General features: G+C 45.3%; 2 protein-coding genes and 1 pseudogene across 8 annotated transcripts in view; 2 read left to right on the forward strand and 1 right to left on the reverse strand.

Moving 5' to 3' along the window:
• HDAC4 (histone deacetylase 4) overlaps window positions 1-16,664 on the forward strand; it is a 288,250-nt gene extending 271,586 nt beyond the window's left edge. For all 7 annotated transcript variants that reach the window (XM_062002060.1, XM_062002065.1, XM_062002062.1 and 4 more), the window contains 4 exons: window positions 705-838; window positions 8,472-8,556; window positions 10,213-10,354; window positions 11,528-16,664. In XM_062002060.1, the coding sequence (XP_061858044.1) occupies window positions 705-838; window positions 8,472-8,556; window positions 10,213-10,354; window positions 11,528-11,567 (401 nt within the window). In that variant the 3' untranslated portion in view covers window positions 11,568-16,664. The remainder of the gene's footprint in view (window positions 1-704; window positions 839-8,471; window positions 8,557-10,212; window positions 10,355-11,527) is intronic.
• Window positions 15,193-19,800, forward strand: LOC104554973 (uncharacterized; annotated as a pseudogene).
• The window catches only part of TWIST2 (twist family bHLH transcription factor 2), a 73,114-nt gene continuing 65,980 nt past the window's right edge, over window positions 16,888-24,021 (reverse strand). Inside the window, exon 2 of the mRNA XM_062002611.1 lies at window positions 16,888-16,916. The gene's annotated coding sequence lies outside the window, so the exon portion shown is untranslated. The remainder of the gene's footprint in view (window positions 16,917-24,021) is intronic.

A 24,021-nucleotide genomic window follows, 5' to 3' on the forward strand; every position in this document is an offset into this window, starting at 1 on the left:
GTTTTTGGTTTCGTTTGGGGGGTTTTTTTGGAGAGGGGAGGTTGCTTTGAGGACACTTTTTTTAAATCCTTGCAGCTTGGTTCTGTTTTGTTTAAAGGGCAGAAATGTATTGTGTGTCATACGATCAAAGTCCTAGACGCCCCAGGAATTTTTATAGCTTATTACATATGGGAAGAAACGTCTGTTAAGGACTAGATGTCAAATATCTCTGGGGCACAACAATGCTGCTATCGCAACTGAAAGCACTGGCAGCAGTTTTACTGATTCCTCCTTCTCCTCCTCCCTGCCCTGTGACTGCTCTGACTTTGCATCTTCCAAAGCAGAGCAAAAAACCACATCCTTCCACCCTCTTTCTTTCCTTCCAAAGGACATACTCGCTGCTATGTTTAATTCAGGGTGGCAGAGAGGATGGCAGTGCCTCTCAGCTGGGATAATGTCCAGCACAGCGCTGGCGGGGGAGATACGCATCTGTCCCGCAGCACACATGGCTGAGCGGGTCCAGTGGGAGAGCGTGGCTGGAATTCTGCAGCGAGCGTATTAACGTCCAACCTGGCTTATATTATGCGTTGAGTCCTTTCAGATCCCTTGTGGGTTTTTTAATATGATGTAATTCCTTTCTATAATTCTTTGATCCTTCGCCAGGAGCCTGGTTCCAGCCGCAACCTTTGCCCTCCTCCTGCATTTCCTTTTTCTCCTTGTTACAGGCTTCGGGTACCTGACGAAGCAGCTGATGGGCCTGGCTGGGGGTCGCATCGTCCTGGCCCTTGAAGGAGGCCACGACCTCACCGCCATTTGCGATGCCTCGGAAGCGTGTGTTTCTGCTTTGCTGGGAAATGAGGTACAGAGACAGGCAAAACTGGGGGCTACTACCTCTGTCCCCTTTGAATTTCAGCATCTAATCCTCCAAAGCAGTCAACCTGCCAAGCTTTTGCCATTGGTTTGGGCCCTTTTGGCACATGCTGATTTAAAGAGTGCATGTTTTGTTTGGAAACTATCTGTCTTTGGCATTCTGTATTGTAAGGATTGAAATAGCTAAGAATTGAATTCAAATTTAGTCTTTATCCAAATAATTTGTGCCCCTTGGAAAATAACTAATTAATTTAATTTCTTTCCCAAGTCTTTGTCCAAGCCTTCTCTTCTCTTTGCAGAGCACCTCTCTTGTCCCATAGCATGTGCCTACTGTGGTGGGCAGCTCACTTGACATTATTTTCAATTGTATTTTTTCCTCGATGTTGTATTTTCTATCTTCTGCACATTGTTGTGTTGGAAATGCCTTGGCTGTGTCACAGACGTTGGCCAACAAGGATAGGGTGTGTGGTTGCAAGAAAAAAGCATGACAGAGAAATACACCAAGGAAATCTAGTTTTTCAGTTCTGGGGAAGTCAGATTATTTCCTTACAGAGGAAACATTAGGTACTTCAGATTTTCTGCCTTTTTTCTTTCTCCATCGTTTGTGTTTCTGCACTTTTTTCTTTCCCTACCACACATTCCCTGTGCCCATCCTCCTTGATACAGCCTGGCTATCAGCATATGCTGTAACTGGCACCCAATGAGCTTCTCTCACCTACATTTTTTCCAGTGTAGTTGCTAATTAACATTTTTAGGGTGGTGGCATTTGACATGGCTTTGGGCCCAGGGAGTTCAGGGTCATGTGCTACAGAAATACATCAGCAACACAGAAGTCAGTTATTGGCAGCGAAATCCCAGCCTGGACCTCTTGTGCATCTCTTCTGTCTGTACCTTTGCATACACTTTTGTTCAAGCATAATTTCTTGTCTTTTGAGAATGAGTTTGGGACAAGCCTCCCTTCTTCTGCTTCAGTGGTCTTTTTTGGACACCTATTCACCACACACAGACCAAATGGTGGAATCTTGGATGCACACAGCAGGCTGCAAAAGTGCCTTGCATCTCTTATCCACCTTGCTTGGGGAACCAAACACTTGCTCAGGCATCATCCCCACTCAGTGTCTGCTGCAGGTGTCCTGGCATAGCGGGGGCTCTGTAGCTGTTCAAGGCAGTCACTGAGGATCGATAGCGTGAATTTAAACAACAGTGCAGTGTGATTCCTTAGGGCTACATAAACAGCTGAAAGTTTCGTCCTTGAGGGGAAAGCAACCACACTAATGTGAAGCTGGGGACGGCTGTGAAACTTTGTGTAGCATTAATGGCTTGCTTAGCATGTTTGAAATTTTTAGACCGCTTCTTAATTAAGAGATTGCCTTTCTGGAAATTAGCAAGTCTCACAAGGCTATGGTAAAAGTAATAGGACATGAGGAGGCTGCTGAAATGACCTCTGAAGGCAGAAGTCTCTTACCACAAGACATCTACCTGCCATGTCAAATGATGAAAGCATTTACTTGCCTTGGAGAGAACAACCAGAGTCTCTCATCACCACCCTTTTCTGAAGAATCCCTCGTGACAGGAGCTGAGGAAGGACCTGAGGTCAACATCCGAAGATGCAGTACCACAGAGGAGAAGCCAAGCAATATTTTGGCTCTGGGTCTGCCTCCAGTGGGAGCTGATTTCTGGGGACAGTGGTGAGTGCCATGAGCATATTTGCTGACTCACAATTGTGGTTCAGTGACCATCAGCCTCCCTCAGGTCTGGGAAGCTGGAGGAGGGAGCTTGGATCTACATGAATGTGCATATCAGCTATGTTTCACTTCCAGCCTGTTGTAGAAGTGCTCTGTCTTGTAGTATCCACACTCCATGTGAAGGATGACAATATCTGAGGAAACCTCACTAGTCAATCCAAGAGATAAAACAGCTGGGATTCGTCAAAAGCATCTGCTTCTGTCAGCCAGTATCCCACCTCTGAGTGTCCAGAGCACATCTGCTCCTTCTGCTGGGCCAGGCACTTCTAATGAGGCTCCAGGCATGGGTAACTGATCCAAAAAACCAGCCTGTGCTCAGCCCTCTGGACAGCCAAAAACAGTGGAACCAGCTGCCACATCTCCATGGAAGCAATGGACTTTTGATTGCAGCACCCGTCTCTCCAAAGCTGACAGCTGTTGTCGCCACAGCTGATTCCTCTAGCTTCATCCTCCTCTGAGTGCAGCTGGCTTCAGTGGCGGAATGCCCTTTGGAGACAGAAGAAATAATGTGTGAAGGATGTCATTCCCCTTTAAGATGCTGCTGCGAGGCAAGTGGATGACTGCGATTTGGTGTGAGGGTCTGTGTGCAATAAATGAGCATTTAATCCAAGCCACAAATGTGGCTGGAAGTGCAAGGCTTTGGGGAGATCTCGGCACTCCTGATAGCTTGGGTGCTGTTACCTGCCTGAGTGGCTTCATTTAGCAGAGTGAATATTGATCCCTGAAGATAAAAAAAACACTATTTCTTTTTTTTTTAATCACTGAACCCAGACAACTGTAAGGCACTTCTAAATACTTAAAGATGGACACGTTCTCACTTTTTCTAGGTGAGCAGTAAGGCTGCACAGATATCATGGTAATATTCTCTGACTACCGGCACATCAAAAAGCAGGAAACACGGGTTTTATCAGGGTCTTTTGTAAAATCTTTTTAATGCAAGGGAGTTGGGAGGGAAGTGCTGTTGCTTTGTCCTACGGCCCTTTGATGGAGTTTGATATACAGCGTGTCAGAGGATTGTGCGTCTGTGAGGGGCTGCAGGGAGGTTTGCTGGCTGAAGAGCCATGCAGAGTTACACAGGGAAATCTAGGAAATGAGGGGAATGGTGCCAGTCCCCAGAGTGTCTACATTCACTGGTGGAGATCAAAACTCCTACTTGGGTAAAAGCATTATGCAAAGGCAAGAGCCATTTTGTTCCCCACTGTCCAGGAAATTAAACCGGAGCTTTAGCTTTGCAGCAGATTATTTTAATGTAAAATGAGTTTAGTGCCAGGCAAGATTGGTTGAAAATGTACCTACATTGCTTTAGTTACAAATGTAGTTGTGTGAAAACTAACATAACTTCACTGGGAAAATCAAGGGTGAGCAGGATGGAGGGGAGGGGAGATCCACTGATGGTAATTTAGAGCAGTAATGCCCCATGCCTCTCCTGTTACTCAAACGGCCCCTGACCACAGCATAACAGCAGCACTGGAGGGCAGACGAGGCAGCAGCCATGCTGAGCTGCTCACTCCATCCTGGGCATAACCAGCCTTTACCCCTCAACCCAGCTTCTGCCCTGTGGCAAATGCTGTTTGAGAGCTACCTGTTCTCAGGGAATTATACTGCTGTTTAAGCCCCAGGGCACCCACAGCATTTGCTGCTCCAGGCAAAGACCCATTCCAGCACCATTCCTGGAGCAGAGTGTGGGGCTGCTGTGATGTGGGAGCTGTGAGCGGTGAGGAGAGGGATGGGAGGCACACAAGCACAGGGGGACATGCTGAGGAACATGGTCCTGGAGCTGAGCAGCACTCGCAGTTGCTACCTGACACTGCAGCAAATGCTTTGTTGTTTTTCACTCAGAAGTAGCAGATCTGTGTACAGTATCAGGCCCTGGGCATCCCGAATAAACAAGAAGGTGATCATAAGCAGTTGTTTAAAACGTTTTCCTATTCCCTTCTTTTTCTAGGAGCATGATGGGTGAGGCTGCTGTCTGAGTGGTATTTCAGGAGGAGGAGCATGCTAGGGATACTATTTACACATACGGCCAGGCTGCCTGGTGTTGCGTGCTAATATCAACTGAGAGGCGTGAGAAAGCTCTTCCTGAAAGATTTGTCCAGGAATTCGGTTTTTCTTCCCTTAATGTCATGCAGAAGCCAGTTTGGGCCAGAATTATTTTTAGAGTGGAGAATTTATAAGCAGTGCAATCCACAATTTTTCAATCCTGAATGGAGCCATTTCTGGTCCTCATGAAGTAACTATGGAATGGCTGCCATGTGGTCATAAGAGCAGATCTTTTGGCTGGAGCTCTTCTTGGATTTGAACAGAAGTTGCAGTTAAACTTTGCCATAGATTTAAGAAAAAAAAAAAAAACCCTATTAAACTGTATCTGCTTCTTTGCAGGGTATATCCCTGGATATACCACTGTTGGTCACTGTTTTCAGACACAGTTAACAGCTGTGGACATCTCTTGTTTTCAATATCCAACCATAGAGGTCCATGACAAATTCCTGTTCTTCATGGAGAGCCGGGGACAGTGGGGGAAAAAGAAAGATAAAAGGTGTCCTTGGAAAAAATAATCTCTGCTGAAAGTTTTCTAGTGAGTATTTAGTTGGTTGTGAGATGCCCTGAGCTCTTGTGCATCCAACCAAGCTATTGGCTATGTACATCAGCCGAGTAGAGCTGCTCTGGGGAGCATCCTTACCTACTGAGCTGTGCCAGAGGAAACCAGTATTTTCCCTGGTGTCATCCATTGAAGGCAAATAACTTCATCTCTTTTCCCCTGGAAGACCTTTTTATAGCTTTGCATTGTTTTAATTTCTCTTTACTAAATAGGGAGTTCTGTGCCACAGACCTGAGTTCTTTCCTAGGAAGGTGCTGGTGCCACGGAGGGAAGCAGCCCTGGCTTCTGCCTGTGCAGTACGACTGGGCTGCTGCCCTTTCCAGAGGATGGCAAGAGTGTTGCCAGTGTGTCGTAGGTACTTTGCTGGCTCTTTGTGGAAAAAGAAAACAAACCAAACAGCACACTAATAATAGCTGTGAGTTGATTTTATTTGACCCAGGTTTCTCACCCAGTGGGAACTGAAGCAAGTGTTGTAGCTATAACAATAAAAGGTCTAATAAATTCATAAAGGCCAAAGTGGACAGTTTTAGTTTTCCAGAGGACAGATAACTTAAGAGAAGTAACCACCTCACAGAAGGTCTTCCTCTTGGGTTTATTTTTAAAGGAAAGCAAATAAAAAGCTAAACCAAGCCTCCATTGCTGCTGTCAGGAACCTTGCTTCAGGAGAGGATGTGCCTTCTCCTCCTGCAGAACAGACTTTGCTGGGGACACAGCCCCATGGTCTTGACAGAGGATGTTTGAGGCTCATTGTTGTTACCGAAGTTTTCTGTCACCAGAAGATCCCTGGCTTGCAGCTCTGTGGCACCCACCTCCTGGGGTAAAAAACACCACCAAGAAAAATGTGATTTTCAGGTTGTTGATCTAATTTGGTTTTTTTCTGTACTGACTGAAGACTGCTGTGGCATACCTTTCTGTCAGGCAAAAGGAAAACATCTAGAAAACAGGAGGAACTGCTGTCAAGCAAGGAGGAGGGTATTTCCCTTGCTGTCCCTCTTCTCTCATTCTCATACACCTGCCCTGGCTGCTGGAGGCCTCAATGCCTGTAAAAGGACATGGGAAGAGCGATGTCCTTCACTGCTGAAGGGAGCGCTGGAGTTACTGTCCACCCCTCACCATGGGTGCATTTGTCCATGCTGATGCAGAGGGCAGTGCTCTCCTGGGTGGTAGAAGAACTTGCATCTGAAGCCAAGCGATATGTGCACCTCGTTTGAGCACTGGTTTTCTGTATAGCAAATCTCAAACCTGCAGGAGGTTTTTTTTTTGTGAGCACTGTTACTTGAGGAGAGATTTTTATTTCTTTGCCTAAAACAGCTGTGTTGGTCAAAGCTTGGCCTCAGTGGCCCACATACCTACTAATAGTCAGCACTGCTCAGTCGGCAGAGCTGTGTGCTCCCTGACAAATGGGATGGCCGAGACCTCCAACAGGGAGCTTCCAATGGGATGGCTCCAGTGGCAAAGCCACCTCCTCACCAGGACACCCATGGGCTGGAGGAGTCTGTCCTGGTGGCAGCATAGGTTTGCTGGTAGAAACTTCATCCAAACCATCACTTGGCTATTTAGAGTCCTGCAAGGCAGCTCCATTGGCATTGTGCTGCGCACATGGGTTTCACATACTGACTCTGACAGTTGATTCATGCTGCAGAGCTTTACTCCAGTGTACCTTGGAGAAGGACTTAGAGAAGCTTCCTTAGAGTGACATTTCCAAACTCGTCTCTCTAGCAAAATGAAGATACACTTATTGTCCCATGTGCCTTGTTAAATAAATTGTTATTAGTGCTTCCATTCATTTTTTAATGGTAACAAAGGCAGCACTGCTTTTTGAGGACGGGATGTATATCAGGGCAAAACAAATCATCTATGTGCCATTTGTTTTTACAGCATAAAAGCAGCCAAGCCCAGAGAGATACCTGCTTGTTATGTGCTTTATATTGAACTCTTTTTGTGAGGCCATCTGTATCACATTTCAGTTAAAAATCTCAGTACCAGCAGCATGTTCTTATTGTCAACTTTTTGTATAAAGAAAAAATGAAAGAAACCAGCATCAAAAAGCCTAAATTTTAACACCCAATAATAAGCCTTACCCATAACCTGAAGGCAATTTTTTTAGAGATTAACGTACAATGCAACTAATTAGTTGCATACTAATGCAACTCTGCCCTGGCAAGACCAACCCAGCAGCTGATAAGAGACACCCATGGCAACTGAAGTCATGCTGAATGTGGCTTAGAAGTAGTGTTTTATGCTTTCTCTGTACCAAAATGGGGATATTTCTTCTTAAGCTACAGATTTTTACAATTAAGAGTTAATAAATACTGAAGATTGAGTATTAAGAAGGATTAAAAAGTCATTCTGGTTATTTCTTCACAGGAAAACTGGAAGTGTGATTGTTTTAAGTCCCTTTTATTTGCACATTGTTTATTTTAATAGTGAAAACTTTGCGAATGGTAGATCCAAGAAAGAGTTTGTAAAGATCACTTGTAAAAGCCAGGCTCAATTTTGTGGTCTGTTTGATAGTGTCTGTTCACAGAATCACAGAACGATGGGGGTTGTCAGGGACCTCGAGAGATAATCCAGCCCAATCCCCTGTTAAGCAGGTTCCCCTTGATCAGAGGGCATAGGAATGTGTCCAGGCAGGTTGGAAACTTCCAGAGAAGAAGACTCCACACCCTCCCTGGGCAGCCTGTTCCAGAGCTCCCTCACCTGAACAGCAAAGTTTCTCCTCGTGTTCCAGTGGCACTCCCTGTGTTCCAGCTTGTGCCCATTACCCCTTCTCCTGTCACTGGCCACCACAGAGAAAAGACTGGCCCCATCCTCTCGACACCTGCCCTTTAGGTATTGATCAGCATTGATAAGGTCTCCTCTCAGCCTTCTCTTCTCCAGGCTAAACAGCCCCAGCTGCAGCAGGATCTTAAGGAACAGTCCCCATCCTGCATCGCTGCTGAGCCCAGTGGAGCTGCAGCATTTTGGAGGGTGGGGGGGGAGCATCAGGGTAGAAGAAGGTGCACCAAGCATCCCAAGAGCACTTAGAAAGTCTTTATATTTTTCATATTTCCTAGAATCGTTTTGGTTGGAAAAGACCTTTAAGATCACTGAGTCCAACCACTGACCTCACACTGCCAAGCCCCGCACTAAACCATGTCCCTCAGCACCTCAGCTACATGGCTTTGCAATCTCCAGGAATGGGGACTTCACCGCCTCGTTGGGCAGGGAAGGCTACCACTTAATGCCCGGTCTCTAGCCTGAGATAACGTTTATTTGGTGTTCCTCTCTCTTTCCAGCTTGACCCTCTTCCAGAAAAGGTTTTCCAGCAGAGAGCAAATGCTAATGCAGTACATTCAATGGAGAAAGTGATCGAGATACACAGTAAGTTATCGCCCTGTTTCACAGCTGGCTCTCTGGGGAGCTGCCCTGCGGGACACCCATTAACTTCATCATCCCAGCACTTCTGTGGTCCCTCGGACTGCTTTTTGGGCGGTCACCACACTGTTAACTGGATCTGTGCAGCTGCAAGTTGGTCTTACTGCTCATGCAATGGTGAAACAAGCAAAGCATGAGAAGCGGGCAGTTCGGGGAAATGCCTTAGCGCTTCAGGAGGAATTATTATTAGAACCACTATGATCTCTAAAGGACAGACTATCCTCCGTTTAGAGCACGCTCATATTTCTTCAGTAGCAATTCAAGTGTCTCTCAAGTAAGTCTCATTGGATGTTGTGGCTCCTGTTCATTATGAGGGCATAGACATGAAAGTTAAACAGAATGTTGCATAAAGTTGATAATATTTTAGGATTATTTAGCAGGGAAGAGTTGAAGCTTTCTGGGGATCATCCTTAGGAGATGAAAGACCCTGAGTAAGATGGGAATCCCATTATTATGTCCTGACATCTTCCCACTTCAAACTTTTGTGGTCTAAAACTGGAGGAGGGCTAGTCTCCCTTTATAGGGAAAAAAAATGGAGCTTAAAAGACAACAAAACTTCCCCTTCATCGCCCCGAAAACTGCCCGGTGACTTTAGAAATTTGAATTCCATTTGCAGAAGCTGCGCTGCAGAGTGAGTACTCGGCACAGCACCAGTGGGACACCTCAGCAACACCTTCAGCAACACGATGATTTTTTTTTTTCTTAAAATAAGCACAGCAAATTAATGCAGGGCTTTGAGTTAGACTCTCAGATCTGCTGCCCTGTACAGGAGAAGCGAAAATGTTTGAAAACAAGTCTTCTCCCCACCCCCACAATGCTGAGCTTGTTGTTTATGGTTCTTGCTTTCAGGCTTTTCTGTGGCTTCTTGGGTACCCAGCAAATTCAGTGTGTCCTGCCTGGGGGAAAAGAGAACATTCTTTATTCTTTTCCCTTAAGCCTTTCCTCTGCTTTTTTTCCATTGAAAAAGAGTGGCAAACTGCCAACATAAAAAATAAATACAACTTAGATTTCCTCAGTCTTAGGTGTTTTGCCCACAAAAAGAGATTGTAGAAGTTAGCAACTGAGTGCAGATGTCCAGTCCAAATCTGAACTGCCTTCTTCCCTTTCATGTCTGAAATTTTCTGACATTTTTGAAATAAAAAGGAAATGTTACTTTTTTAGCAACGAAGTGCCCCCTTCCAGCAAGGGTGAGGGATAGTATACACTTCTGCCTCTTGGCTGAAGGAAAAGAATGTCCTTCATTCAGCCCTGCTTTGCCTTCCTAGGTGTCCTTAAGGGATGTGCAGGTGCATGTTTATCAATGTTCTCAATCCCTTTTGTGTTTAAAACCTGGCTTGTCAGGCCACAGCAGCTCCTCTGTCAATAGAGTCACATGGCATACAGCTTGCAGGAGCCAGGACTTCCTTGGCACATCTTCCCAGCCGCTCGCTTCCACCTGAAGGTTCCTGGAACATCATGACAATCCTTGTGGAAGTGAGCATTTTGCATAGGCATGAGATGTCTTCCCCAGGCTGTCTGTGAGGTGCAGGAAAGTGGGAATGTGGTGCTGGGCCTTTAATGGTACAAGTGCCCCAACTGCTTCTCTTCTTACCTCTACCCCAGGCAAGTATTGGCATTCTCTCCAGCGTTACTCCTCCACGGTGGGTTACTCCCTGGTTGAGGCTCAGAACTGCGAGAATGAGGAGGCAGAGACAGTAACAGCCATGGCATCTCTGTCAGTGGGCGTGAAACCAGCAGAGAAGAGGTGAGTTGCTTCTCTTCCTGTTTATCACCACACCTTGGAGTTCACCCAGGCAGGAGGAGACATGGTGGGCAGCCTTTTGGGGTAATCCTCTCCTTTAAACAATTGCGTGTGCATTCCCTGTATCTCCTGTTCTCCACAGGTTCTCTAACAACCTCCCAGGCTGTAGGAGAACGGCAGTGTCATAAACTCTGGTGTGACCTCAGGACAGTGCATGCTGTGCCTGACCTGATACAAAGACAAGCTGAGAGAGTTGGGATTGTTCAGAGAAGGCTCTGGGCAGACCTTGGAGCACCTTCTACTCTCAGAAGGGGCCAACAAGAAAGCTGGAGAGGGACTTTTGACGGGTGCCTGGAATGACAGGACAAGGGGTGGTGGCTCCCAACTAACAGAGGGGAGATTGGACAGAAGGAGGACAAGAGGAAATAACTTCCAAGTTGCACTGGGCGAGGTTTAGATTGGAGATTAGGAAGAAATTTTTCCCCGAGAGGGTTGTTAGACACAGTCCCAGGCTGCCCAGGGAGGTGATGGAGTCACCATCCCTGGAGATACTGAAAAATCATGTAGCTGAGATGCTGAGGGATATGGTTTAGTGGTAGGCTTGGCAGTGGTTGGTTAGTAATTGGACTTGATGATCTTAAAGATCTTTTCCAACCAAAACAATTCTATGATTAAGATGAGGTCTTAGGAAGAAGTTCTTCCCTGTGAGGGTGGTGAGGCCCTGGCACAGGTTGCCTAGCAAGATTGTCACTGCCTCATCCCTAGCTGTGTTCCAGGCCAGGTTGGATGGTGCTTGGAGCAACCTGGTCTGGTGAAAGGTGGCCCTGCCCATGGCATGGGTTTGAAACAAGGTGATATTTAAGGTCACTTCCAACTCAAACCAGTATGTGATTGTAAGACCCTTCTGCTCCAACCGGAGCTGAACATGTTTTTGAACCACAAGAGGAAACTGAGTTTGCTGCCCCCCCAAAAAAAGTTAACACTGTGCAAATGCAAACAGATTGTCTAAAACCCCTTCAGGTGGCAAGTTTTCATTCCAGGTGAGCCAGCTAAGCACAACTGCCTGGGTGGGAACGTGGTTCTAAGGCATGAAACTTTGCACCACAAATTGTCCAACTCTATCGTGCTCAGCCTTCTCTTCTCTCTTCCCTCCTGCCTGTCTTTGAAATCACTCAGACCTGATGATGAACCCATGGAAGAGGAACCTCCCCTGTAGCATTCACCATCGCGCTGGAGTTCTCCTTTGTTCGTCTTTGTCTTGAAGCTCTGCCAAGAAGCTTTCTCTTGTTACTCCTGTGTCCTGTCGTGGTTTCTTCCAGAATACAGAAGGACAACCAGGTGTAAAACAAAGCAACCGAAAAAAAAAATCTCTCCATATCTATACGCATCTGCAGTGTATATTTGCCGAAAAAGAAAAACGCTGGTGAAGATTGGTAAAGGCCTGACACATGGGGCACTCTTCCTCTGGTCCTCACTGGGAGCCGACAGGGGAGCGACGCCCGTGAAGTCTTTGGCAGAGAAAACAAACAGAAAAAAAAAAGATTCAACAACACATACAAAAGTCAAACAAATCTTTAAGGTAAAACTGGTGCTTATGATCTGATTACCCACAATGCAGCAATCTCTGATTGAACCACTCAACCCATCTTGTAGTTTCGTTTCTTGGATTTTTTAAATGGCTCTTGCCTGCCTGTGAGTCAACGACATTCTTGTTGGAACCAGAACAATGGGAGATGGTGTATTTTTCACGGGGAGGGACAGGGAAAGAGGGACTCGTCTGACATCTAAAGGAAAGGGAAAGAGACGAGGGGGAAATGATAGCTCAGATGGAGTCGGCTTTATTGTCTCCAAAGCCATCTGAAGATGAGTTTGTGCCTTTTTTTTTAATTGATGGATTTGGTGCAGCTGGATTTTCTGAAGTTTGAGGAACAATGCCTTAAGTAAAAAAAGAAAAAAAAAAGACAAAAAATAAACCCAGAACAAAACACAAAGGACAGAGCAGTTCATGGATATTTTTCCTCTGATTGGGAGAGCCAAGAACTGCCACAGGAAGGAAGACTTTTTGATTTGTGCTGGCATGACGGTGGGAAGCAGGCATCAGCTGAACAGAGCGTCTCCAAAAACTGTCTACAAGTTTGGATTTGTTTTGTTTTCTTTCATTGCTATTTCAGAAAAAAAAAAAAAAAGAAAAAAAGAAAAAAAAAGAAGGTAGTTGCCAAGAAAGTGGCAAATACTGTTGGGTCTTTGAAATTCAACCATTTTTACAAACAAATTTTCAAATGTTTTCTCTCTTCTACATTATCTAGTAATTGAATTTACCAATTTGGTTGTTGACGCATGTATTAGACATAAATGCAGGTTTAAGACTGGAATGCTTTTTATTAAAAGCAACTAGCATGAGATATTGCTTAAATTGTTAGGTATCAATATATATATGTGCATAATGTATATTCCAAATGTATTCCAAGCTTAGAAACCAGATTCCTATGAATTATTGATACAAATATTTATGATGCATTTATAGAAAAGTATATGTAATAAATGCATACAATAACAGCCATTGGAAGCTCCCTAGGGACAGATTGGTGAATTGAAACATAAAAGGTGCTTTTGGGAAAGGATCCAGGTTGAAACTCGAGGACTTCAGAGGACAGGTTGGAAAGTTTTTCAGAAAGCCAACATGTTAGCCACTGGGCAACTACCCTAAACATTTGTATTTTAATTTAAGGTTTTTAGTTGTGATCCTTTTCTAACAAAAACAAAAAAATGAGTTTTTTTATAGCAAAGATGATGAATTTGCTGTTAATTTTTATATCGATATTTCACAAAACCCTACAAAAGCCTTGTTTGTGTGACTCTGACATTTCTTTTTGATTTGGCAGGTTTCATTTCCAAATGTCAATAGCGTCTAAACCTTTTTTCCCCTCCCACTTTTGTTGCTTGTATATGATTTTCCGTTTTGGGTTTTTTGATTTTTGTTTCCTTTTCCTTTCCTTTGATTTTTGTTTCCTTTTCCTTAAGTCCTCTGTATGGTGAGCAGCTTTCTGCAGGCGTAAGGAACCGTGGCAGATCGTCAGCGTTTATTTTTCAGAAAGGTTGCGTTTTTTATCGAGGAGGAAGGAACATGACAGGCTCTTGTGTATAATGCTACCGCTGACTGTATATTTCCTCAGTTCTGTTATAATAGCTATGTAAAGAAAATAAGGAATTTTCTTACCTTCACCACAGTAGCATTGCAGTTGGCAATGCCTTTGTCCTCTGCGCAGATGGCAGTGAGGATGGCGGGACGCTCCCGGGACAGATGATGTTTTCTCTCCGCTGGACAGACGGACACACAGACACACACACACCTCCCTGCCGCCTCTTTCTCTCTCTCTCTCTCTCTCTCTCTCTCTCTCTCTCTCTCTCTCTCTCTCTCTCTCTCTCTCTCTCTCTCCTCTCCCCCTCGCTGACAGGATTGAACTTTTTCCCGAGGGTGTTTTTCCCCGCTGCGAGAGGGTCATTGCCTTGCACCTGCCTCGGCTGCCACCTCTGCAGAGCAGCAAAGCTCTGCCACGAAATGTCCGAGCAGCTCAGAGGAGACCAGCCTGACACGCATGCCTTCCTACAGCAGTGTGGGACAGCATGCACCTCTCCTCCCAACAGCCATGGGTAGCGGGTTTTTGTCATTGGTAATGATTTTATTCTGTTACAATGATGATTGACAGGTCGCTTCCAGTAACTTACTTTTTTCCAGTTCCTGAAGCGACTGTTTTCATTCCATTCGGGACTCGCTCACAGGAAGAATTTGGAGCATAACCACATGTGTGAGCAAGCACAAGAAGCTTTTTTTTTTCCTTCTTTGGTTTATAATACAATTTAAAAAAACAGACACTACTGTATTTGAGTTTTGCAAACCCAAGTACGTGTTAAAATGTTGAATCACTTTGGTCACGTAGGACCATCCTCAGCAAATTCTAAAACGAATCTTCCCGTGTGAAAACACGCCATACCTGGGGACGTGGCTTGGTTTTTTTTGAACCGACCACTTTGCTGCTGTGATTTAGAATTAATCTGGCTGCCGAATCTGGTGACTGACATTAAATTTTCCTTTTGCCGTGTACGCACTGTGGGCAGTGACCATGTTTACACAATCGTTTCTATTGTCAGCTCTTCCCTGGAAGGTTTTGGTATTTCTCCTCTTGACCGTGGCAAAGCTTTTTCTTTTCTTTTTGCGTTCCTGAGAGGGCCAGCTGGCCGTGCTGAGCCAGTTTCTTTCTGAAAATCATAGGAGCTTTTCAGGATGCCACCTTCGTTTCTTTCCATCATTTCACTCAGCCTTTTGCCAGGGCCGGAAAGATTTTTTCTGAGACATCAGATCTTGTCTCCTCCAAACTTCTGGCAACATGGATTCGTTTCACAGCAGCACCCACTCTCCAGATGAGGTGGGGATGCTCCCCGGGGCCAGTGCGGGGAGGGGGGAAAAGAGTCCTCATTTTCAGGCTCACTGGGTTTTTTCACCTTTATGAGCCGTCGGCTTCTTCATTTCAGATGACTTTGCCACAGGGCAGCTGCACCAGCAGGGCGGGAGGCTGGGGATGCTCCTGCATCTCAGCGTGGTGCTGCCCAGGGCATCCTTCCTACTTGCTTGGAAAGAAAGAAGCATCTTTAAATCCTCTGTACAGAGAAGCAAGGCCCAGTTTGCAGTACGCAAGTAATTACTGGGGTTTTTGGTTGTGTTTTTTTTGGTTTGGATCTTTTTTTTTTTTACTTTCAATACAAAACATTCCTTTTTTTATTAGTCACAGTCATGTATTCATTCCATTCTTCCTTTTGTAAACTTTTTTGGGCCCACGTCTTTTATGGGCATTGATATATATATAAATAAATATATAAATATATATGAATATATTTTTTTAAGTTTCCTACACCTTGAGGTTGCATGGTCTGTAAGGTTGGCATGTCTTTATGTTGTATACAGATTTTGCATGCCAAACTTGGCAGCTTTGAATATGGTAAAAAGAAAAAAAAAAAAAAAACAGGTGGTTTTGGGGGTTTTTTTGGGCAGGATGGATTTTGGGGGTTTTGTTTTCTTTTTTTTTTTCCTCTCGTGGCATTTTCAGAAACTAAAGCTTGGGATGTTGTCACACACACACACACACACACACACACATCTACACACAATGGAAGGAGAGGGGGAACCTTTTTTGCATCTTATTGAACATAATAAGAAATTGTGCTTTTTATTGTTAAAAAGAGTAAATAAACAGGACTACTTAAACATTTCTCATTTTAAGAAGAAAAAAGAAAAAAAAAAAAGACGTTTATCTAGCACTTGTGACTTACCAATAATAGAGTTTATTGTATTTATGTGGAAACAGTGTTTTTAGGGAAAATTACGCAGAACACGCAAAGTAAAACTGCCTGTGTCGTTATTTTTATTCCTTTTAGTTTGGCTTGGTCTTTTGTTTTTTCGGCTGGGTGGGGAGGTCACATGCAACCCTTTGTCCACACACATAGTCGTTAGTTCTAAGGAGATGAATGACAAGGAATTTAAAGAGTTAACTCTTCAGCACAGCTGTGTTAACTTTTTTAAAATTGCTTTTACATGATGTATTATTGCTGGGTTTCACTTTAAACAGTCGTGTACTGTGCAACACTGTGGTTTAAAACAAGACTTTACATTGAAAGAAAAACACGTTTCTTCATTGTCATGAGGTGGAGCTCGTTCTTTGGCTCACCTCCGCTTTGTCTTTGATATTGATGAAAAGTATCCTATTGAAAGAAAATAAATTAACACTTTTCTGTGCTCCATAGTGGAGCCCCTATTTTCCAGTTTATGAGGATGACAAACTTATATATATAATATATATATAAAAGTGGGGGGGGAGGGGTTGAAACATTATTCACCCAAGAGCTTATTACAGATATGTAGTATCAAAAAGTTGTAACTATATTATATTCTACTTTATACCTATACATGCTCTGTATGACATCACCATTGGTAGCAGCTACCGGTTTACGCTGTAATTTAGACACAATTTCACTCTCGTTGTATGGACCCTACTTTACGTGATGGTAGCATTCTTTGTGCTAAACTTTCTGATGATCCTTTCTTTTACTTGGTGGAGTTGGAATATGTTTCTCATTCTTGATTTTGTTTGGGTTTTTTTTTTTATTTTGTTGTTTGGGGTTTTTTTTCTCTTTTATCCTCTTTTTTTTCTTTTTTACTGGCCAATGGTGTCTTTCTCTTGACAGTACCGACTTCAATTTCACTTTATTAGGAGTCCAGTATTTTGTACCACATTATGACAACTTGTTATTCTTGTGGTGTAAATAAAAAGAAAAAGTTAATTATAGTACCACCTTGGCTTCTGTTGTTGATCTTCTTTTCGCCTGGGGCTTTCATTGTGATGTGGTATTTCACCTGCTTCAGACAAAATGGTTTCTTGGTGTCGTGGAAGAGAGTCTTGGCACCAAAGTGGCTTTTTGTTCAAAAGATCACCCAGTGTATGTTGGGATGCCAGTAGCAGGCTTTCTGCCTGGTTTCCTTGCTGCTCTGAGATGCACATTGACAAGTGTCTGCCTGTAGGGATTGTAAAATTGCGGAACTAAATTCAGAACTGTAGAATTGTTTGGTTGGAAAATACCTTTTTTTCTTGTTTGTTTGAAAAGCCACTTCTCTTTTCTCAGAGGAGGAGAACTCCTCACATTTTTCCCCTGCTCCAACTGAGTGCTTCCCATAGGATACAGTCCTTAATGAACCTCTCCAGTGAGAGTCCTTCCCTAGGCCTGCAGCTCCTCACAAACTCCTCCAACACAGTTTTTTTCCAGCATGGTTTTACTCCACTGCCAGCACAACTCCAGGCACATTCTATTCCAGTGCCACCTCTCCACAAAGTTATTGGCCTCCTCCAGGCACAGTCACCACCCCTGACTTTGGGTCTTCCATGAACTGCCAGCAGACTTCAGCTCCATGGAGGGTCATTACCCTCCGTGATTTGCAGGGGAACAGCTGCTGTCTCACCATGGGGTGCAGGGATGTCTCCTACTCCAGCACATCCCCTCCTTTCTTCCCTCTCTGACCTTGGGGTCAGCATGGTCTCATCTCTCTCACCCAGCTCCTTCCACCACCTCTCTCTTCCAGCTTCTTTTTCTTGAAAAAGTGAGTGTGGAGGTGCCCAACTGGCTCAGCCTCAGAGGTAGCAACTTCTTACAGGAGGCACTATTACAGCCTCTTTCCCATTACCAGAAATATCTCTGCACAAGGCAAGGGATGCTCTTCTGGACAGGAGGTTGGAAAGAGTCTTCCAGGAGCTGGGGTCGTTAATCTGCTGCTGGGAGATTCCAATGCCAGGTGACCCAGCCCAGCTCTTACAGCCAAGAGGCAGAAGGGTTGTTTCAGTACAAGTAGGAGTTGTTCTAAATATGCTTTCACTCTCTCTGCAGTGTATTTGTCAGAGGCTGCTAATCCTTTAAGAAGCCCCAGGTCTTACACTGCAAAGCCAAATGTGCACTTTGGGTTCTGATAAATATTCATTGCTGAGTGGTGGTTTGGAGACCATATAAATTAAGATGATGGAAGGAGGCTGTTAAGATGCTGTGCTGGATGTTTCGGAGGGCAGCCTGTGACAGGGCTTCCTTTGGCATCCCAGGACCTGCAATATTTCATCAACCACCTCTGCAACAATGCTTTTTCCTTCTCCAAATCCACCCATTAAAACCTGCTGGTCCAGCCCCAGGCCTGTGGCTTGCTGGGGAGTGGAGCCTGCTCCATGAGTGTTGATGTGCTGGGCCTGTAAATCCATCTGCAATCCAGAGCTGCCTTAATCTCCCTGAAAGGCTCAGGGCTGTCTGTGAGCATGTGGACGTAAACCTAACACAATGCAGCAGGGAGGGTTAAACTCAACAGCGTGGCACCTGCGCCAAGGTCTCAGTATTAAATAATGTATTTCAATCACTGCTGCTTTACCCAGGAATCTGTTAATCCTGAGGAAAACCACATTGCACTGCAATGAATGTGCTCCAGTCCCTCTGAGGTTGTTCCCCCCTCGGCTCTCCCGATGGGTGCCCATGGCGGAGTGTGAGGGATAGACGCCCAATGGGCAATGGGGTGGGGTGCTGCCCTACACCCTTCCCAAAGCTTCTCCAGAGTTAGATAGGGTTTTCTGTTTATTTTTTAAAGGAGAAAGAGGCTATTTCGTACTCTGGGCAACAAGTCAAGGCTTTGTACTTTAAATGAACCTAGCAACGGGAGCGCTGCAGGGAAAAGAACAAGGTCTGATATGAAATACATAGCCTGAGCACTGATGGGGCAAGAGCTCCGTCTGTGCCAGCAAAACTTCCCATTTTTATGATGGGATTTGGATCTGTGCTGAGTGGAAACCTTCTCTGAAGGCTGGTGCATGGTTGATCTCTTATGGGCTGCTCTGAAGATCACTGGGAGAGCTAGGAACTCATTTGTTCCCCCTGCCTAGATTGTCAGCGAAACCTGCAAAGCTGCCCTGGACTGTCATTTGCTTTTCCCTGGGGCAGGCAGGAATGGGTTTGCAGCACACAGGTCAGGTATCTCAAAGCACAAGGCTACCACTGCCCTCTCTGGGCTCCCAGCCCCAAGCAGTGGTCCGGGCAGCCAAGCTGTAGTGCCCAGGGCTCCCCAAGGGGGCTGTGCAATGGGGCTGTCTCCAAAATTGTCAAACAGGCTTTGATTTTATGAAAAGCTGCTTTCTCTCTCTTGGTCCTTTTCCAAGAATCCCAGCTGCTCTCTTCCTGGTAAAGTTGAGCTTAGGGTTTTCTGCTGCAAAAGCCAATGTTGCTATGCAAGGAAGAATTATTCACAAAACTCAGTAAATGGAATTTGAAATGCACTTGTCTAAGTAGGAGCTTTAGGCTTAAGATTTGGCAATAAAGGTGCTGGAAATACTGTCATGCATACTACAAGTCAGATGCTCAAGGACATTGCAAGGGGACTGGGATCTGAGCTCAAGTTCCTGGCAGGGAGAGGCTTGGAGGTGTTTCACACTATTTCCCCAGAGCAAAATGTCATAATACCTGATGAAAAGGTGCATTAACCTGATCATGCCCAGCAATTTGAGAGCTTTTGAGTATGGGAGAAAAGGCGAAAGCCTGGCCAAGGGAGTAATTGCAGTGGGTACAACTGCTGTTATTTCCTCAATGTTAAGGTAAAGCAAGAGTCTCACATCCTGCATGTGTATAATTGAGGTAACACCCACATTTTCAAGAATCTCATCCCCAGATAGGTGACATTTTATCAAGAGGATGTGCTTCAAGACACACAGGTAAATAGTAGGAAAAAAAAAGCAGTAGATTAAAAAAAAAAACAAAACCCAAGAAAACCCAGGACTGGCCAGCACTGGTGGCTGGGGCTTAAAGCTGATGCCCTTTTGTCTTACCTGCAGACAGCAGTGACTCACACAAGATCTGTCAACAGCAAATCTGACCGCATGTGAAAGGAATTTAATGCAAAACATCCTAAAAGCTGAATGAAAGTGCTATGGATGGGCTGTATGAACAGAAGACTAAGCATTGAAGGAGAGACCCTGCAGTAGACAAAGACTTTTAAATGTCTATAAATGTTTGCTGTGAGGTAGAGCAAGAGCAGACAGTGTGCAGAAAGTCAGTTCGCAGACTCTGGAAAGCCTAGTGCTGGCCAAATAAGTATGTGGAGTGGATGCAGGGCAACAGGATGGAGCCATTTTGTGTATGAGATTGCAACTGCTCTCGCAGCCTGCCATGGGTATGGCTGTAACAACATGTATTGGAAGAAAGATGTCTCTTGCCAAGAGGAGAGAGAGGTTCAAAGTGAAAAGAAATGCCTTTCAGACTGTGCCTGCAAACAAGGCTCACTCAAGCTGTCCAGTGACAGTCAATAGATAGATGGAGACAGTAACACTGGGCATTTCACAAGGGCACCCCAAAGGCTGATGGTGTCTGCTGCAGACACTGTACGATGGAATGGGCTGATGGCTGCAGGGCTGAATGAAGATGTGAACAACCTGATGTGAGTCCTAGATGTGCCTGTTGCAGGGAGGTCAGGCTCTCCAACCTTTAGTACAGGCAATCACCTATTCAAGGATCTACAGATGTTAAATCACATTGTGGTGGGTTGAGCTCGGCTGGCAGCTAAACCCCTACCCAGCCACTCACCCGCAGCAGAATGGGAAAGAAGCGGAAGAGTAAACGTGGATCAAGATAAAATGTGAGCTGCAAACTCTTGACTAATGAGTGTTGTAAAGCATAAGAAGGAAGGAAGAGCTGAGGAAAGCAAAGACAAGCCATCTCTGAATGGAAAGCTGCACTGGGAACAGCAATAGGGAATAAATCTCTGGTGCTGCGTGAAAACCAGGACTCCTCAGCAAGGTTGTGCAATGCTCTTCACAGGATAACTGAGGATATATTTTAATAATAAAGTGATGAAAAACACAACCTTGTAAGTTGTGAGGAAGTCACAGTCTGCCTTTTTTTTTTTACAATAGCATAGATTGGCACAAACAGTTCCTGACAAGGGTTGAGAATATATTTATATTTGATAGCTGTGCAAATAGTGCCTCACAGGCTGCGCTAATGAAGGACTTCAGCAGGGAAAAAGCACATCCAGAAAAGCTAATTACAGACTGAGAAAAACAGTTAGTCTCTCTGTTCACTGAAGGACTTAATGGTTGGACCGTGGGGCTTGTGTGTGATCATAAGGATGTGGAAATCTGGAAAGCCACCTGGGAGCTACTGCACAGGGCTTGGGTTTGTTTCTTGAGTGTTCTTGTGCTACCCAAACAAGAGTGCCCGAAACAACAGAGGCTAGAGCAAAAGTGACTGGGCTGCCTCCGCAGAAGACACTCAAACTCTCCCCGGTGGCAGACATGGGACCAGTTCCTCTGCTGGGTTCAGCTTGAGGGCAACAGAGGATCAACAGCAGCAATGATCCAGGAGGAGGGCTGCTGTGTGGCTTTCTTTCTGAGCTCAGAATGGGACCACGAACCTCTCCAGGAGAGCCTTGGGGCTTTTGTTCAGGGCAGTAAGAATGGCAAGGAGTCTACTTGCGATCATGGCTGCCTGTATGGAGAGCTGGTCCCTGAGCATCCTGTGCTTCCCCAGCCCAGTGTTACAGGACAGGAGCTGCAGCCACCCACTGCTCTAGCTCCTGAAGGAGTGGGCCGCATGGTACATGTTTCCACCCTAAAACAGATTTCTGTCTCTGAAAGGAAAACACCTAGGGCTAGAGATGAAGCAGGGCTGTGAGGCTGAGCACCTGGAGGAGCAGGACTTCCCTGGACTTGGCTGATGGCAGCAGATCAGAGCTGTGCTTCTGGGTAAGACTTTGCTTATGCTTTGCATTTCCAGGCGAGAAACGTATCTGCCATTCAGACCTGGAGGACTGCAACAATGGGACAGGATGTCCACTGGGTAAAGGCAAATCTCCCTCCCCTCTCCACATTTAAAACACATTGAATGCTTCAGAAGTGATAACAAGATGTAATGGGCCAGGTCCTGAGAAAAGGCGGTGGCACATGTTGCTCCTATACTGCAGGACCTCTCTACCTGGCCAAGCCGCTGCACCTCTGAAGGGAGTGAATGGAGATTTCACCAAAACCACCCCAAAAGCTGATTCCTGCACCAGTGCAGCAGCAGTGGGGGAACCATTCCTTCCTGTACAGGTCTGATCACATAGACAGAGCATCAGTGTGCACCAGCCGTGGACGGGTGCCCTTTTTCTGCTTTATTATGGGCCTTTTGAGTTATTTTAATATATTCTTTTCTTTCATTCATTCCCCTGCCCTGAGGGGGAAAGGTTTGAAATTTGCAAATTCAATGCTTTGAAAAAAAAATGCAAAAAGTTTTTTTACTGCATTTAGGAGGATGCAGGTACAGACAACACCATGCATTTGTATCTGTGCCCTGTCAAGGCACAATTATCAAATGGTCAACAGTTTCAGAAGGCCTGCAGCAATGAGAGACCTGTTTCCCATTAAATCAGGAACAGAACAGTGAGCAATTCCTGTACTTTAAAGGTGATTATATACCTAGAGTCTTTGAGAAAGCATTCAGAATTTCACTCTTCAATTATGTATTTAGTCTGAAGGAGAAAAAGTAAAAAAAAAAACCTAAAAAATCCCTCCTTCCTCATTGCATAGAGCAATTTTTGAATCCTCCCCAATTGCCGTGAATAATACAGGCAGTGCGAGCTCAGCAACCGCCCTTCAGCTGTCTGGGTTCATTTGGTGGTGAGCTACAGGAATTTCTGGAGCCTGTTTATCCAGGAGGTGGGTCTGGGTGCTGATGAGGGTCCCCGACAGGCCTCCAAGCCAAGCCCAGCAATGCTAGGGCTGTCTTCGGTCTGGTCTCAAATTGTTTTTTGCTGTGTTCTGGGAGAAAGAAGATTACAACTAAAGGGGATAAAATATGTCTTTGGGAAAGGTAGAGAGAACTTTTTTTCTGTGAAAGGGAGGAAAGTTGAAGCAGAGACAGTGGAAAGTCTCCATTGGGAGCCCCAGGCGTGTCCCAGGCTCGTCAATAATCCTGCCAAGTGTTGGGAGAGCCGGGTGAATGCTGGTGCAGCCAAGAGGAGAGGGTCTGCAAAGCCCTGTCTCCCCTGGCTCTTTTCAGCCTCGGTGCTGTGAGGATGTCTCCAGGCTCCCCAACTCCACCTCCAAAGGATGCAGCTTCAGAGGAGAAGGACAAGGAGGAGGAAAAGGAGGAGGTATGCGCAAGGCTGCTGAATATCTGCAAACTCAAAGCACAGAGTGGCTTCCCATAGCTCTGGCTGGAACCTGATCAGGGCTGCTTGGTTTCCTTGGGACTGATTGATAGTGGCTTCTAATACGTTGATATACTTTTCCTGTTTTAGGGGAGGGTTGATGCTTAGCATGTGGTTGGTGGAATGGCTCTGTGTTTGGCGGCATAATGAATTGTCTTGGCCAGGTTTATCTGTTATCATTAGGGACCTCGGTTGTGCCAGATTCTCGGGGTGCTGAAAATGAGACTTGAATTGAGTTATTCCTTGTGGGTTGTAGGCTAATTCTTCTTTCATCTAAAGCCTTTTCATATTCGACCTCTCTCCCTCTTATCTGTGATGGGTAATTTGATTTGCACTGTTATTTCAAAACAAACCCTTTTGGTTCCCTTTGTGAGTCAGTATTGCAAGTTCCACAGGCTGCTTCCAAACCGTTTTGAAGAGACTGGAGGGGGGTGGGGGGAAGGAAGAGCAGTCTAACCAGAGAAACAAAGTATCTGCAGATTTCATTAGGGCTCCTCCAAAAAGCATCTCAGATTTGCTCTAGGAGCGAGCTGGCGCTGAAACACGATAGATCACACCATGGGCTGTCAGAGCACTTGTTCCTAAGGATCCCCACTCAGCGTGCTGGTTGCTGCTGATCTGTTTAGCCATTTATTCCTGGTGCAGTGCCATACGGCTCCTCCAGATGAACTGTGCTGGTGTTGGTTTCTGGAGGGAGGAAGATAACATACAAACAAGCAACTTGACAACTCCCAACCCCCTCTCTCCAAATTGAAAAACACGGTGCCTTGATTTTTGTCTTGGGGTCCAATGTAGCTGTTTTTCCAAGTTGAGTGGCAGGGCATGCAGCAAGGAGCTCACAGGCCTCACCAGGAGGGAGCCAGCACTTCCAGCCAGGTGGCTGAAATGGCATCAGCATATCCCGTGCAGGCTGAGCAAA

Source organism: Colius striatus, chromosome 9 (genome assembly GCF_028858725.1).
Source record: "Colius striatus isolate bColStr4 chromosome 9, bColStr4.1.hap1, whole genome shotgun sequence".
NCBI lineage: Eukaryota > Metazoa > Chordata > Aves > Coliiformes > Coliidae > Colius > Colius striatus.